The 17,596-nt window shown below is 45.0% G+C and overlaps 1 protein-coding gene across 3 annotated transcripts in view; it reads right to left on the bottom strand.

The window, feature by feature from the left end:
- Positions 1–309: 309 nt before the first annotated feature.
- The window catches only part of akap12b (A kinase (PRKA) anchor protein 12b), a 35,256-nt gene continuing 17,969 nt past the window's right edge, over positions 310–17,596 (bottom strand). For 2 of the 3 annotated variants that reach the window (XM_053880936.1, XM_053880937.1), the window contains exons 3-4: positions 3,236–7,243; positions 310–1,809 (exon numbers count right to left, since the gene is read on the bottom strand). In XM_053880936.1, the coding sequence (XP_053736911.1) occupies positions 3,240–7,243 (4,004 nt within the window). In that variant the 3' untranslated portion in view covers positions 310–1,809; positions 3,236–3,239. Of the gene's footprint in view, positions 1,810–3,235; positions 7,244–10,205; positions 10,438–17,596 lie in introns of those variants that run through there. The other variant, XM_053880938.1, reaches the window with a different exon arrangement.

Genomic DNA, 17,596 nt, shown 5'->3' with positions numbered 1-17,596 from the left:
TTGAGTAAAATTGTATTGAATTCCATCTAACCAAGCTTTTTATGAAACCTGACTCAATTATTTTCTCAGTCAATAAACACTAATAGATTTAAATCAATGATATGCTTTGAAGTAAGGAGGTCAATTGGTTTAAATGACTCACCAATTGACCTTGATATCAGACTGAGGGTGGATGTCTGGAGTGAATGACCCACATACACAAGAAGCCGCATCACAATCCCAATGTGGCTCGACATATCTCGAAATACGAGACGATTCCTGAGGAACACACATTAGATACTTGGAAAAATACAAAGCACACACACGCCATTCTTTTAAATTCTACCTTTATTGAATGAAATATAGATCTGTAGATCCGTACTATCGACAGCTTGGACGGTATAAAAGACCATGCTACACGGTTGTTAAGATACGTGGTTGCAGATGGTTAGTCATTACAATATGATCTCAGTATACAATCTGTACAGTGGTTACCAGCTTCACAGTTAAAGGCGTTACAAAGGCAGAGGAGGAAAGCGACGTGGACTATTCAAAGCTTTACAACAATGCACAGAGAACCTTTTATCTTACATCGATCCAGGTATGTTTCTGTTTTTTTTTTTGGTGGGAATAATCAGCCAGCTCTAGGAGCTGTTGTCAGTGAGCGGGTCACAAGCTTTGGTGAAAAAGAAAACTCTCTGTTTGGAGTTTTAATCCCAACTGATCAATTTACTCATGCCTCATGACTCCAGTTTCATGAGTGAATCAAAGGCGACGCGAGGGATTTAATTGGACTCAACTGATGTCTCATGCGGCGAGCGAGGGAAGAGTTCCTCCTGACTCATCCTAACTCGATTTGCCCTCTAAATTGCTCATAAAATGCTCTTTTTTCTTCTTGTCGTGCAGGCCGTGTCACCTGAGTCCTCCACGGTGCCGAGATCAGGTGAACAGGATTTTCTTTCTTTAGCTCAGCTAGTTCAGTTTTAGCAACAAATCTGAAGCCTGTCTTTGTAAATATAAAAACGGTAGTTTCATAACTCGCTGAGCATCTAAACCATCATTCAATCACTTTTGACAGACTGTTTTTGAAAAAGAGACTGTTGCAGTACTGTCTGAAATCAACAGGGGGCACAGTCACAATAACAACAATTCTACACAAGCTCAACCACCTGACTCTAAAATAATATTCTGTACATGTCATAACCAAGTATGTCTGGCAGGAACTCGAGTGATTTGATATAGTAGTTTATTATACAAGTAACAATGAGTAACAATCATTCTTCACAGTGAATCAGGCAGTGAGTGTTGGTGAGTCCTGTGACAAGGTCAATGAGAGCGGTGACGGTTTTCATGCGCCTGTCTAATCTGCCACTTGTACCATTGTTTTATCTGCTCCAGAATATTGGGATAAGATGTTAGTGGCGTCTCGATACGCCGTTTCAAATACAATATAATTACAATAACAAAAAATAAGACTCGGGATGGGTGGAAGGATAGTTGTGATATAAATACAATGTACAAGATAATAATCCCCCGGTCTGGTCACCTCCTCCTCCTTACACACGTAAACACAATCGTCCATGACAATAAATGGCACAGTAAAACAAGCTGAACAAGGAGCACAACATGTCTGTGTGTGAGTGTGGGGATGGTGGAACAACAGAGGAGGGACGGGTGGAAGGGGGAAGTGGAGAGAACGGCAGAGCGTTTGCTCCAACAGTCAGTCACTCTGGGTCAGAGAGAGGAGGAGCCCAGTCGCAGCACGTCCTCTCTCCCTCGTCTCTCACTTCCTGGGCCAGACAGCCAGTCTCCGGATCTGGACTTCTGCATCTGGAGGAAACACAAAGCAAACTAGGTTTAAAAAATGCATCACTCTCATTTACTACAGCAAAAGCTATAAAGCCTATAAAGACCCTGGCAAACACAAGGAGGGGGATGAAACTAGGGTCATATTTCAATTAGCGACTGAATTTAAAACATTTGTCTGCTATTTAAAACCTTCTTTCGTCACCCTCCAAATAGGGTGAACCACCCAGAGTATTGGACAGACATGAAGAGGGGTGAAGAAGAGTGTGCAGGCAGGGTGGAACAGGCGCTGGAGAGGAGTGTGTTAGCTGAGCAATGTTGGAGGTGGAAGATCCAGGAAAAAGAAGACAACCCAATGAGGTTCATGGGAGAGATACATGAAGAGAACAGGAGAAGATGAGCAGAGAGTGACATGAATTTCTAATTGAAAAATCTAGATACAAACACTGCATGCTCTCATTTTTTAATTTATTTTTTTTCTTCAACTAAATCACATGAAAATAATGTACACAATCATTAACTGTAAGATTTTTTTGTTTCATCTCTCAGCATTGAACACCAAACTATATGAAAGCTGCGGATAATTACATTACAAAACTAAGAATTGTTTAAATAACATTATACATTTGATATCATTAAAATTGGACTTTTCCAGGGCCCTTTAGAGTCATTACAAATGACTTAAGAGATTCATTATATAACATATTTGCAGTTTAAAAAATGATATTCATATAGTAATTTTAAAAAGAAATAACTAAAGATCAACTGTTTTGATTGTTTACGACCGAAGCTTTAATAAACTTTGCCCTCAATGAACCACAAACATTTTCCCACAGACGTGAGGCCGATTCCTCCCTCCTTAACTCACACCGATAACTTTAAAAACACCCTTTGTTTGAGAAAAAAAAACAGGCTGAAAAATAAAAGTGAGCTCGCTCAGAGGCGGACGTGCCTCCACGGCGCCACACTGAGGCAGCCATGGAGGCAGAGCAGGAGGAGTCATAATTAGTCTTTCAGCGCAAGTTCATCTGCCGCTCACACAGCCTTTCCCTTTAAGAGCGGCTCTACAAAGAGCAGGTCAACAAGCACATTCCTGCTTTGATATCAAAGGTTCCCCGGTTACTGGTGGTCGGAACAAAAGCTTTTTCATCTGCTCTGCGGGCAAGAGCCCCTTCATACGCTCCAATAAAAGTCCAGCCATTGATGTAAATATAAAGATGGCCGCCATGAGGCAAGGCGAGGATCAAATAGTCTTTACACTTCAACACTAGCTTACAAGACCGCACACAAAAGAGCACACACCAATAAAGACTTGGCGCTAAACAGAGCTTTTATGCTTTTAGTTGTGATATCTCTATAGGTAGAAGTCGCATGGACAGTTATTTTAGACACGTATTTAATCAACATGACTATTATGATAATTCCGTCACTTTTATAAAAAACAAATCACCTGCTCATGATGCTGTCGTGATCTCTGTGGTTGCTGGTTCGATCTCCTTCACTGCCTCCTCGATGACCTCGATCACCTGGGCCATCACCTCTGCACACTTCACGGACGCCATCTTCTCGGCCGGCTCTGCCTCCTGAGGCTTCTCGGGTTGCGTTGAAACACTTTCTGAGACTTGGCTCTCACTTGCAGCTCCCTCTGCTGGCGCGCTTGAATCGACGGGACCGTTGCTGTCGAACTCCACGGCGGCCTCCTCTTCCACAGTCTGCTCCTCGATCATCTCGGCTGTCTGCAGCACCACCTGAACTGGCATGTGGACCGCCTTTGTCTTCTTCTGCGCTTCAGTTTCGCCGACGTTCTCCTCTTCCTCCTTGATGTCTTCAAGTTCTCCGCCCACGTCTTTTTCTTCCTTGATCTCCACCACTTCTTCAACTGTGATCGACTCTGCACTTACTTGGACCTCCATGGCAGTCTTCAACTCTTTCTCGGGCTTCTTATCCTCCAGTGTCCCGTCAAGGCTGCCTGCGACCTCCAGGGGGATGGTGTCACACACTTCCACGGCGAGGTGTATTGGCTTCGGTGCGGGTTTGTCGCACACGACAGGAACAGGTGTGTCTTGGGTGACAGGAGCTTGTACGATCTCGAACTCCTCCTCTGTGGTCACTACAGCCTTGTCAGGGGTAGGAATGGTGGAACATGACGGGGTGGAAGGTTTGGAGGACTGTGGTGCCTCGTCTGATACTTGATCGATGGCCTCTTTGATCACAGCCTGGGCGATAACCATGCCCTGGGCCTCCACAGCATTCTCAATCTCCTCACCAGCCTGGTTCTTATCAACAATGGTCTCCATGTTGGGTTGCTCAACGGTCACTGGAGCGTTCACCAAAGATGTCTCAGTGTCTGCAGTGTGTGGGGCAACTAGGACGATCGACTCTGCGACAACACAAACCTCCTCGTTCGGCTCAACCACAGTCATGACCGGCTCCGTCTCCTCGGTGACGTTGGTCTGCACGGCGCTTGCCACGGAGGAGAAGACCTCCTTTGCGACAACTTCCATGACTCCATCCACGGGTGTGTTCTCCTCACCAGCAACCTGTTTCTCCTCCTCCTTGGTTTCCACAAGCAACTCAGTGACTTCAATGTTCTGGGTGCAGACGACGGTCTCAGATGTTGCTGTGATGGGGTTGATGATGACCGCTTTGGGAGAGTTCTCAGACATGGAGGTGAGCTGCACGACCTCCGAGGCTTCCTGGACGGTGGTGCAGATTCCCGCTTTTTCCATGTTGGGTTCCGAGCACTCAGTGGCGCATTCAACATCAGCCTGTTCCATCGGTGCGCTGTCAACGCTGACTTCAAGATCAGTGGTTTCAATTTGGGACACTTGAGCCTTCAGCAGGGGATCTTCCGTGGCAGTGGCTTCCTCGTGCACCTTTGGCTTGTCTTCGATGGTTGGCTCTGTGGTCACAGTGTGGCTGATCTCAGGTGCATCTTCTCTGACTGGGCTCACAGTGCTCTCTAAGGGGATGCTGGCGATCTCCTTGGTTCCGAGACCAGTGCAGATCGCTGTGGCCTCTTCCTTTGCGTGAGGCTCAAGGAGCTTATTGGTTTTGGCTTCAACGACTTCAGCAGGTGGGTCGGCTTCTGTGGTCTCGGCAGCGGCATCGACTGGCGTATCTTCAAGGGCCACACACATGTTGGCAGGAATTTGGCTGATCTGAGCTGAGATAGCTCCATTGACCTCTGAGGCGCTCTCTGAATTGGGTGGTTTTTGGGCTGCTGTAGTTTCGGCAGGTGGAGCTGGCGCGAGGGGCTTCACCTCAGCTGTAGACAACCTACGCCCAGAGAGTTTAGGTGGAGGAACAATGTCTTCAGTGTCGTCGTCCTGGGTGTCGGTGTCAGCTGACTTCGCGGTGACGTTCTCCCCTTCCTCTGGAATGTCACTGAGCTCGTCATGTTTGTCGTCGCCAACATCAACGGTTGCTGAGATCCATGACGGTGATCTGTCTTCTGCCGACACTCTCTCCTGAACCTCAGCTTTCTCAGCCACTTCGGTTGATTTCTCCTTTTCCTCTTCAGTTTTGTCTTCGTACTCAGAGAGAGGAACCACGGCGGGCGTGTCAGAATCCTCCTCACCAGACGTCTGGCCAGTGGAGGACTGCTTGTCCGCCTTCTTCTTTCTGCGTCCAGGGAAGAACTTCTTCAGGGAGAATGACGACTCATCTTTTGGTGCCTCACCGTCAGACTGGACTTGTTCTGGGCTCTCCTCAGCCTTCTCTTCAGTTTTGGCCTTGTTCTTTGGCTTGACCATCCTTTTCAGCGTGTCCCAGGCGGACTCCTTCTCAGTGGAACTGGTCTGGGGCTCACAAGAGGAAACCACTTCCCCCTCGCTCTCTGTGATTTGGGATGTAGTGATGGCAGCATCGGCTTTGGCCTCCGCCTCTGTCTCAGCAGCATCTTGTTGATTTTCCTCTTCAATCTTGGTCTCCTCGTCGTCGGAATCAGAAGTCTTCCTGGTCCTCTTTTTGGGGCCACCCATGCACATCAGAGCTTCCCAAGAAACGGATGTGTCCATTTTCTTTTTGGGCTCCTCAGTGCTACTTACAAGTTTCTCTGTGTTCTCTGTCTTCTCCTCTTCTGCGGCCTTCTCTTCTTTAGCTTCCTCCTCTCCGCTCTTATCAGCCAACGGAGCACTTTCAGAGGAGGACAAGGTGGAAGACTTGGCGGGTTTGTCCCCTGTGGCCTCATCCTCGCTCTCAGACGGCCTCTTCACACGCTTCTTGGGGGTCACGAGTTTTTTGAAAGATGACCAGGCGATGATCCCCTCTTTCTTTTTCTCTCCATCTGTAGCAACTTCAGCTTCAGCCTCCTGGCTGGACTCGGCCTGGGTCACCTCCACACCAACCGCATGCTCTCCGGACTCCTCTGGAGATGAAGTGCCACTGTCTGCTTTGGCGCCCTCATCTGACTCTGTGGAGGATTGAAGCTGTTCTGCCGGGTCTCCTGACTCCTTGGCTTCAGCATCTTTCTTGCTTTTTTGTTTTTTAGTGGAGAGCTTTTTGAGGCCAGCACCTGTGAATAGTTTCTTCAGCGGGCTTCCCTGGAGCTTCACCTTCTCCTGTGATGATGTCAGCTCAGCCTCAGTAGCCACCTCGGCTGCTGCTCCTTCTTCTGGACCAGTTTCTTGACTGTCTTCTTCCTGCTTCTTCTCTTCAGGTTCAGCTGTTGCAGCAGCTGACTCTGGCTCACCAGTAGCCTCTGCAGGCGCCTCTTCTTTTGACTCTGCTTTTTCCTCCTCTTTCGCCACGTCTTCTTCATCTTTGGCTTCCTGCTTCTCCTCAACCTTTTCCTTGTTCGCATCAGCTTCCACATCTTCTGTCTTTTCAGCCTCAGCTACTGCCTCCTTCTCCTCGTCTTCTTTTGTCTTCCTTATGCTTGCTTTCTTGCGCAGATTAGAAAAGAGCCCTCCACTGAAGAGCTTCCTGAAGGGTGAGATGGTGGTTTCCTGGGCTGGTGGGCTGCTTTCCCCTTCCTCCTTCTCAGCTCCCTCGACCTTGGCCACTTCCTCGGTTGTTTCAGCTTCAGGACTTTCAGTGTTTTCAGTGACTTCAGCCTCTGCGGTCGACACCTCTGCGTCAGCTACCTTTTCTTCACCCGTCTCCTCAGCAGTGGCAGCCTCCTCTTTAGTAGCCTCATCAGCTCCAGTGACCTCTTCTTCTTCCTCTTTATCTTTGACTGTCAGCAGCTTCACAGGGTCTTTCTCCTCGCTTTTGTCCTTCTTCAGGGTGAACTTAAAGCCCACGAAGCGGAATATCTTTTTGAAGCCCACTTCACTGGCGTCATCTGGTTTCTCCTCGGCTGCTTTCTCTTCAACTGCCGAGATGCCATTGGCATCGGGAGACTCTTTCTCCACCTTTTCACCGTTGACTTGAGGGGTCACTTCATCCGTTGTGGTGTCCATCGTTTCAGGAGCCTCCTCCTTCTGGGCCACAGATACACCATCTGGCTGGCCAACTGAAAAAAGCAAGAAAAGACAAAAAAAACTGTTAAGAAAACAGTGTTTTACCAAAAAGTGCCATTGCATTAACCTCCAAAAAAACTGAAGTTTTTTTCCACATCCCATGTGGAAAATAACTCACATGATAAATGAATAGAGAACTTCAACAGCACAAAGAGCTGAGTAAAAGTAAACAATTCCTCTCACCTGGGCTCTTAAGAGCCTGGTAAACCTCCCATTGTACACCCTTTGAAAGACAAAATCCCAGCAGGCTAATGTCTAGATATCCGCTTACTTGATCACACACTCTGGGAAACACAAGGACACATACATTCTCCTCAAGCCACTCGTGGGAACTACCACCTACTCATTTCCTCCGTATTTAAATATGTGATGTCGACATCGAAAGTATGATCAGCCAGCGTTTAAATTATAGAGTAAAGGCTGTTCCTCTAAACAGAAACATTCATGGTGATTGAGCGTTACTCAGGAATGTGATGCGGCAGTATATTATTCTTGTATTTACTTGACATAAGGAGCATTCCTGTAACAGCAGGAGTCTCCTGATGTCTTCGCACAGGAAGTCGAGGTTCACAGTTCAGACTCTTTGGAAACTAGAGGACTTTTTTTACAATACTTTAGCTCTTAACTTACACAGTTTTACTTCAACGATAGACTGTGCGAATGGAATTGAAGTAATAGTTTATCTGTAGCTACAGCAAATGCACAGAAATGTCACACAACTGTTTAACTATAGCCACAGTCCCCAGAAATCTAAGGAATTTCAATTTTTTTATATTTCTCAAATGAGAGTGTAACTGAGGGCACGCCCACATCTTAAAAGGAATGCGAGTTATTCTGTGTTTGGCCATTTTAATTTCGTATGGCCCGAAATGTAACTGTGCATTAAATGTCAGGGGAGTTGAAGAATGTTTTGCTTCAGTTCAACTGTGTTTTGACTTTGCACGAGTGAAATTCTAACCAAACAATACGGGCCTCTACAACTCCTCCTTAAAAATATGCCCCAATCCCCTTGACCCAAATTCCAGCACAGGAGAATGGATGGGGACCCACCCCCTTCGGAGACTGATAGAAACACAATAGAGGAGGGGGGTGCTCCACTTTTCTTTTATCCAAACACACTGGGAGGAAATTTAAAATCTAGACTTTGTTGACCTCAGCAAGATCACATCCACATGAAGTAAGTGTCACCTGGAGGTGTCTCACTCTCACCTGGGTGTTAAACCGGGACTTCTATGGAGATGAAACTTTAGAAGGCTGGAATATTCCTATAGAACCCCAAACCTGAGTCATTACATTAACTTTTGGCAGGGGTCAGCTTGCTGTTCAAATGAGTGGGAGGCGGGAGGCTGCGTCTATGTACACGGACAATAAACTTGGAACCATGTTGGTTTTACAGACTACTGGCATCTCTCCCTTTTTGATCTCTGTTTTCCGGCTCCACTCCTTGTTTTTTAAACAGGCACACAACTGTGAACATCCCGAGACTGATTTGATTTGGGGTGGGGGAGTAAATGCAAAGTTGAGGAGGAGGAGGAAGAGCGGGAGGGAGTGTGTGTGTGTGTGTGTGGGGGGGTGTTTTGAATAACGACTGCAACAGAAAGAATGTCGGGGGGTGAGGCTGCAGGGGGTGAGGACGGGACATTTAAGATGTGGATGAACAGGGACTTTTTTTTCAGGGGGGGAAGGGAGGGAGGAGGTTGGGGGGGGCACAAAGCTAACGCCCAAACTTTTTTAGAGGGAGTCACATATTTGACATTCACTTATGGATCGCTGAAAAAGTTGCAGGAGTCAGAACAGACATGAAGATGTTGAAATGAGAAATAGTGTTGCAACAATAATAAGTATCATATACTAGAGTATTATAGTACTACTATATAGATTAAATAGAAGTATCATATACTAGAGTATTATAGTACTACTATATAGATTAAATAGAAGTATCATATACTAGAGTATTATAGTACTACTATATAGATTAAATAGAAGTATCATATACTAGAGTATTATAGTACTACTATATAGATTACATAGAAGTATCATATACTAGAGTATTATAGTACTACTATATAGACTAAATGGGCAGGTCATTGCTGGTGATGTTGTGTGTTAAAACACGTCACTTTTGACCAACAAAAGCTGAATCCAGTGTGGCGTTCACAGGCGCCAATTGCCCAGGATATAAAGAATTGTTTACAAACTTCAAGTCAATTATATGCAAATCCTTAACTACAGTCTGGAGCCAAACAATAGAAGGCTTTTAAAATAAAGAGGTCAAAAGAAGCAGGACACACAGATACTAGAAATGACCCCCCCGGGTGCCCTTTATCTGAGGTGTGGTCGCCGTGTCTCCCGATTCTCCAGGGGAGCCGTCATTAACATCGGGGCTCTTCTTATGTGTTAATAAGTCAAACCTCAGAAACAGAAACCCGGGGATCACGCTGAGCTGCTAGACCTGATGTGGAATCAGCTTGGGCATGTAATGAACTCCCCTCACCTTCGCCCTCCCTCCGCCGGGGAGCCCAGCGATCCCACTGGGAATTGGGGATCCACTTTAATCCAATGAAATGCTTGACATGACAAAACACTGGCTCGGATTAATAAGGTCAAATATTGTTGGGTGTAAAGGCTGCCGGCGCACCGGGCAGCTCCTCCACCTTCCTGGTGTCTGTGTGAAGAACTGATCTTCCAGTGATGCCGGTGTGATAAGAAAACCTTGCAATGGTAGATTCTACTCCTTTAAGTGTCCCAATTTAAAATATATAGCTAGAAATGCTCTTCAGTGTAGGACGACTAGAAGCCATGCTGCTCTCCAACCACACCCTGAAGTCAACAACGCCTGCAGCAGCCACAACAGCAGCAAACCTTCCAAAACATCTCAAAACCACCCACACCAGCAGCACATGCACAGACTCTGTAACTTCCATTGATGGAGATCATTCAAAGCATCACGCTCACCTGTTAGAGTAATTGTCCCAAGCATTGGTTTCAATCCCAAAAATCCTTTCAAAAATAAAAATGTAAAGATGAGGGGAAAAAAAGCAACAGAGATTTCTCTTGAAATGAGAAACTTCAGAAGCCTCTGGTGGATGTTTCTTTGCAGACTCAGCAGGGAGATGGAGGATCTCTGAGTGGTGTTGGAGTCTGCTCTCTGCCTGGGCTCTTCTCAGTCAGTGTGTGCAGTTGTGAGAGCTTCACGCTCATTTCAACAGACTGACACACATGTCATGTTAGGACCACCCCTGCTTCCCTCTACCCCCCCTCCCACCTCCCTCTCTTTTCTTCAGCTGTTCTGAATGAACCCCCCACCTCCCCTTCGATCCTCAACGCCCCCCCACCCCTCCATCCACCCACTTCCACACAGGATGACTGAAGCTTGCGATGTGCCCTTTCAAGGAAGGCCCTTTTAAAAAAAGTTAGATTCATTGTACATGTTCAGCCTCCATGTAGACCCACACCTCACTGGGCCATAGTCTAATACACACTGTGACTGTTCTTCTGTGCTACATCCACAGACTTCGACAAACAAAACAGATATTTCTATTTTTGCTTGGTGACAACATGATGTAGAATTATTGAAACAAAAATTCTATTGAGCTAATTGTCTTTGAGCTATAGCTTATGTAAATGGTAAAGATCTTTTTTTGGAACAATAGAAGCATTTTTGATAGCAGAAATAGAACAGAAAAACTAGGTTATCAATTCAATATAACACGTATCATTACTTGGCATGAACACCTCAAACAAAAGGAGCAAAGAAATATTCAGCAAAAATGTCTTTTAACTAGATTTGAATAACCAGAATCACGATTTTATTATGATCATTCATTTAATAAAAGGGTGACTTTTCTTCAATTAACTCGGGCTGTAAAAAGTGATATATTCCAGTCACTGTGTCTGGACTGGCACTGATGAGCTTCATTTTTCTAATCATATTAGACTGCAGACACAAACATGACCACGGCATCTGTAGTCGATGAAAAGACATTTTGATCTTTTCAGAATGGACCATGGCCGGGGCCAAGTAGCCAAACTGCGACACGTCAGGTCGTCGGCTGCCCCCCATGAATGTTAAGTCCTTCTCAATTACTTCAGCGCAGACACTTTTAATTCAGCTTTTGTGAGAGGGTGGCGGGGGAGGAGTGGGGGGGGGGGACTGGGAGGAATGCAGATAAATCCTCAGGTAAATACCAGTGCGGTCAGATCTGTAATCTTCCGCATTGTCCCAGAAAAATGTGTAAAATCCGTCTGGTGAGCTCCCAAACGGGTGATAACAGCAGTAATCAAGTGCCGTCTGAGAGTCCAACACCTCCGACAGTCAGGCGTTTAACTGAGGTCAAGGCGACAAAGTGAATCCATTGACAAAATGCGTATTAAACTACAGCCCCGGCTCAAGTTTCCACCTCTTTGTTGTCTCAACTAGCACTGAGCTATCCCTATTTAGAAGTACTAACTGAACTCTGTATGGTTGTGGACTGTGGGAGGAAATCAGAGTGCCTAGAGGAACCAAACAAACGCAGCAGTGACTAGCGCTGTGAATCTGCCGATATGATACATATACCGATACAGGAGTGACAAAACATATATATATATATACATACATACACATGCTTCAAATAATGACACATTTACTAACCTGAATCTTGTAGAATTCATTTAAAAAATGAATGTTGTTGTTTGTTTTGTGTTTAGCAACCTTGAAATATCCAGACAAAATTGTGACATGAACTGCATTGACATTTGAGAGCATCAATTTCTTACACATCTCACACAAAGCCCACACTGAAAGAACAAAATGTGTGCCTTGGAATCAAACTTTACTCCAATAGTTGTTTATTATCCACTTAAGAGTTTGTCTGAGGAGTACCTCAGTAATCCCCTCAAAAAGAGGTTTCAGGGGAGACGAGGGTCTGGCTCTCTTAAAGTCCAGTGCTGCCCCTGCAATCCTGCTTCAGGGGAAACATCTCAACAGAAAACATCAAGCAGCAAGGTTCTCCTCACAAGGTTATTGGAGAGTCACAATGAAAGAAAAAATAATTGAATTGCATCGCTGAATTGGCTCTTCCTCTTGAGGGCCACTAATATCCAGGTCACTTGTTTGGCTAGTTTCACCCAGCTAAAGGAAGCCAGAAAAGGAAACTCTGGAAAAGTACATATGGATGTGATGCAAGATTGGAGCTCCTGTAGGTTCAGGGCCATAAATCCGATGACAAGCATCACATTGATGACTCAGAAGCGTGGATCGATCTTCCTGCACTGAGTCATCTGATGAATATTTCACGACCCGAACATTCCACATTATGACCAGCCCGCTGAGTGGACAGTGAATCACACAGAGGGGGATTGAAAGTTTGATGAGGACTGTTGTTGCCCTCCCCTTCCCTCCCAACGTCCTGAGAGTGACTCACACATGTCGGAGAGGGCCATACATGCAGTCAGCAAAAGGTATTTGTTTCACCAACAATCCTTGTGACTCATTTGGAGATCCAGGTTGAGGGTGGTGTTCATTTTTGACTAATCTGTAAATCAATTGAAATCGGATTAGTCTGATGTCATTAGAAAAACACACTCAGGCGCCCCATCGCACTTTCTGACCTGGCACTCAGCTGATGTTGCAAAAAGACTTGTTAAGACAATTTTTGTAAGAGACTGAAACTCATTTCTAGAAGAGTTCTACCTCATGTTTTGAAGAACATTCTCTATAGTCTTTTGGGACTTTCAATGACTGTTATACGAAGACCAACTCATGTTCATTCTTCAGAAGTTTCAAGTCCAAAATCCCCCCCAAATCAAGAAGCTCAGGAATGTTTGAGGAGGGGTCCTAAGAGAGTGTGTGGGTGGGGGAGTCGGGGTGATGGGCGGAGGGGCTGTCTTTTGTCTGTGTGGATGTGAATGACATCATCGGACAGCACAGAAAAAAAAAAAAAAAAAAAAAAAAAACGCCCTTCACTCAGAGATTTCCAAGAACTGTGACGGTAAAATAATTGGAGGAAAGGGAAACTAAAGACATGAGTGTGTGAAACAGGAGATCAGAGAGATGCATCATCTTTTCACACAGAATCAAAAGCGCCGCTCATCTTTAATCCTGCTCGCCATCACTCACGCTCTTGAGTTCCTCCCTCTGTCCGGTTCGTGAGAGGGTCGAGGGATGCATGAGAACGTCGCACAGGAAACTGCCTTTTTTTACATCACAGTTTCCTTTTCCTCTCACGCGTTTCCTCGAAATTACTCTCCATTCTGGCCTTCACGCGATCCGACACCTTTCCGTCCTTTTTTTTCGTGGCATGTATACACAGTGACATAGTTGTACAATGAGCTATTCCAAACTGTAGCAGTGCAGGGCGAGCGGTGTGGCATCCTGTGCACAGAGAAGAATGTAAATATTGGACAGAGACGTGGCCTGACGTGTGTGACAAAATGGCTGACTTAAGAAAAAAAGCCTTTGACCTGATTTGAACTGGCTACTTTCACGTACTGTACCAGATGAAAGAACATCTCCTTTCTTTACCCACCAATACAAGTTCTCCACCTGACTAGACTCGCCCTCCTCCCTGGTCACACGTATCTCTTCATGTTCTTATTTACTTCCATGAAATTGGCTGTGCGCTTCTCGTTTTTTCTGGTATCTCCATCTCTAAGAGTCTTGTTGGTCTCTCCTCTCCACGTCTCAGAACCATCTGACCTTGTCCCCTAACTTCTCCTTTACAGTTTCTCTAAAACACTCACCACAACCTGACCCACTTCAATAAACAAAACCAGCCATGATGCAAAATTATCTATGATATTTGAGCCCTTTTTTCTTCATTATAGTCATTAAACCTCTCAGTAGTCCACACTCACATCTCATATATTGAATAACACAAGAGTCAACATGGGTGTATTGAATTCTGTACGTGACTAGTTGAACACACAGGTGTGAGAACAGCCAAGAAACATCAAGGCATGATGCATTCAAAACACTACAGAGGGTTCCAAAACACGCTTCGGCACTAGTCCATTTCTAATCAGTGTTTGGAATTCAACTTTGGCAAAGACATGTAAGCAAGTGCTGCTGAAAAAAAGAAGAGTACTGAAAAGTGTGGTAGCAGTCTGGACACAAGGCGCATCAGGAGGACAATTGGAAATGTAAAACCAAAGATGAGATGGAATCAGACTGTCTTTTTAAGGACAAAACACAGGGAGCAGGTAGAAGAAGTGTTAGTGTTAGAAGACGGAAGAGCACGTCACAGGGGTCGAAAGCTGACTTGATCTGATCGAGATTTTATCCAGAAAACAGCTGCATGCCAGTTAAACCAAATGGTTCATAAAATAAAATTCGATTTTTCAACATTTTATCATTTCAGATTTCTATTAGCCATCCAAAGACAAGACCAAAGAAAAAAGAAGTTCCCAAATAAAACAACAACAAACATCATAATTGAGCCTTTTAATAACAAGACTAAGAGGAGTGATATCCATCATAAACTTCTGTATTTGTGGTGAAGGCTCACTCCAAGCGTCATCGACTGAGACCCACTGGGCAACCTCTTCCATTCACAACCCATCATCATTTGCGGCATGTAATATTACAGATGCCATTTATTCCCTGGTGATGTGACATAAAAGGCCACTGAGCCTTTGTGGACTTCACTATTCTTATTTCTCTTTAGGAAGAATTTGGGCTGACATCATATCGGCAGTGAAGCACAAGTAATACATGGTTGGTGGCGCAAAAGGGACCATTTTGGGAACGTACACGAGGATTGCCATCTGTTAAAATTGCCCTGACTTTGGCCTGCATTCCTAAAATATTTGCTTAGGCAATTAAGCTACAGCAGCCTTCTCAAAAACACATTTCAAGGGGACCTCCTGGTGCTCCGAACAGTCAGTAAAGCATTGACATTTACATTGAAAAAGATCACAATAATATGGATGTGAATGTCAACACCTCTGGAATAATCTTATTTAGGAACCTTGTGTGTTTACCCCGGGCTGAACTTTAGTCCGTTTGCTGCAGTCATTTAATTGCAGTGTAGGGTTTCAATCTAGTTTCTATTAAAAAAACACCAAAGCAGCCAGATAGCTCAATTTGTTTTCACAACAATTTCACTTGATCTGGAGATTTTCCCAGAGACAAATGTCTGCAGATCGCCCAGATATCATGTTTCGGGGCTCAATTCATTTCAACACGACAACCCCATCTGACTGACATATTCTTGGCAACATGACCAGGAAGATTGACTTGAGTGAAAGGTGAATATGAATTTTGAAAGCCAGCGGTACTTAGGCGCTAACTGGGGACACGAAGCCACGACGGAGGAGAGGGGATCAGTCGCATTCCACCTCCATTCTCTCGATCCTTCATGTGCCTGGGGGAGGTTAGCGCTTTGGAGGAGATTAGATTCCCTGATGCCGGGAAAGATGTGAGACGACTGGGTCCTAGGGGGTCTTCCAGCCAACGGGCTGCCTGCTGTAAATTTGACTTCATTACTGTTATACGATGCGATAAACACTCGGGACTGTTCCCTGACTTGTTTTGGATTCACTCGAACACAGATTACATCTGGGCATCTACGCAGAAAGACACAGATTTAACTGACGTTCATCAACTAACCAATTGAAATGACTCGCATGACATGTTCGTATCAAGACTTTAGGGGCGAAACTTCAAAGATAGACAACCGTTACCACTGATTCTACCCTCTTGGAATATGACACGAAAAGTTAAAAACAGAATTGGGGAATGCTGATATTATGGCAAAGGTCACATGGTTAAATTTTGGTTTGGATTGCCTCATGTATCCAGGAAACTGAGGCAGGATTTCTGCGCTTCAGAGCTGCTGCTCTCACTTGACTTTATATTTCTACAGGTCGGATGCAAATATTTATACTATGAAATCAATTCTACATTAAAATACTACTCTTGATACAGCAATAATGTCGTCTGAGTGACAAGAAAAAAAGAGAAAAAAAACACCATCTCTGATAAAACCGATCGAAGGAAAACATTGGTAAAGAGTCAGCAGTTTATTTGAGTTCAGATCGGATCTTGTCAGCTATAAACAAGTCCATTAGCTCTACTGAAAAAGGAATGTTGTGATTTGCCGACAAAAAAGTCCCATCTATCTATTTCTCCCTCCACTTATCCTAATCCGTGTCAATCCCAGTGGACATAAGGTGAAGAGCCGGGCAACGAATGTGACAGGACGGTAGTAAATCAGCAAAGACGCTCACAAAGAAACTTAAACAAGTCCACTTCTACAGAGAAATCATCGGGACTGTAATGGCTGTGGGGAAGCGCGAACCACTCCGCCACCATGTGTATAGAAATGTGGCCTCAGTTGACATAAAGGAAAACAAGCTGGAGTGAAACTGAGCTTGAGCTCAGCTAATGACTCTGGTGAGGATGAAGTTACTCGGTCACAGGCTGAAAGCTGATTTACAGTCCAACTAACAGCTTCTCTGACGTTGTGTTTGGTGAGTGAGGAAAAACGTCTGCCGTCTCATCGGGCTGACAGCCTCCGGTAAATTACAGCTTTCAAATGGAGCAGCTTTCCTGCCCTGTCCTGCTGAAGACTGCGTCCTGAAAACACCGCGTCTGAACAAATGGCCTAACAACGACGGACCTCGTGTCTTTCAAGACGAATGTAAGGAGTCGTTGTTTCATTGAGTAGGAGAATGAATATATCAAAATAAAAGAAGGACTTGAACCTGGACTTGTCTGCATGAACATTTCTAACTGAAAGGATTTGGGACAAGATTTAAAGACCATCATTTTTCTCTATGTGGTTCCTCTCCAGAGACAACGAATCCCTCAGATGTCAGTGCTTTGAAGTCGGCCAGGCAAACACACACACTTTCAGCCTGCAGAGTCCTGGGTCTGGTCTGGGGCCTCCGAACAGTTGAACATGCCATGAACACCTCACCAGGGAGGTATCCGTCAGCAAACTACCACAGCGAGGAGACTTTTCTGAATCTGGTCCCTCTCATCTCGGAGAAAGTCCAGACACGCCAAAAGAAATACTCATATCTTTGAACAGACTTTAAAACCAATAGCTTTTGGCTCAGCTCTTTTGTCACAAGAAAGGTGTCCTCTTGAATGAAGTGATTTTGACCTACTGTGTTAGCACGCATGTAAAAGCACCGGACAAATGTCACACAAAACTCACCAGTCAGCGTTGCCTTTCTAACATCTGTCGGCCTGCACACACTCAGGGTGGGACGAGCGGGACTCCGGCCAGTAAATTATGTCATTTCCAAGAGTCCCACTGCACCCATAAACACAAACGTACCCCTAAAACCAGTGACCCGTACAAACACGCTTGTTGTAAAACCCCACACAATTAATTCCATTTAATTCAATCGGTAAG

This window comes from Synchiropus splendidus, chromosome 12 (assembly GCF_027744825.2).
Source record: "Synchiropus splendidus isolate RoL2022-P1 chromosome 12, RoL_Sspl_1.0, whole genome shotgun sequence".
NCBI lineage: Eukaryota > Metazoa > Chordata > Actinopteri > Syngnathiformes > Callionymidae > Synchiropus > Synchiropus splendidus.
Note: the sequence above shows the minus strand (reverse complement) of the source record. Positions and strands in the feature narration are given on the sequence as shown.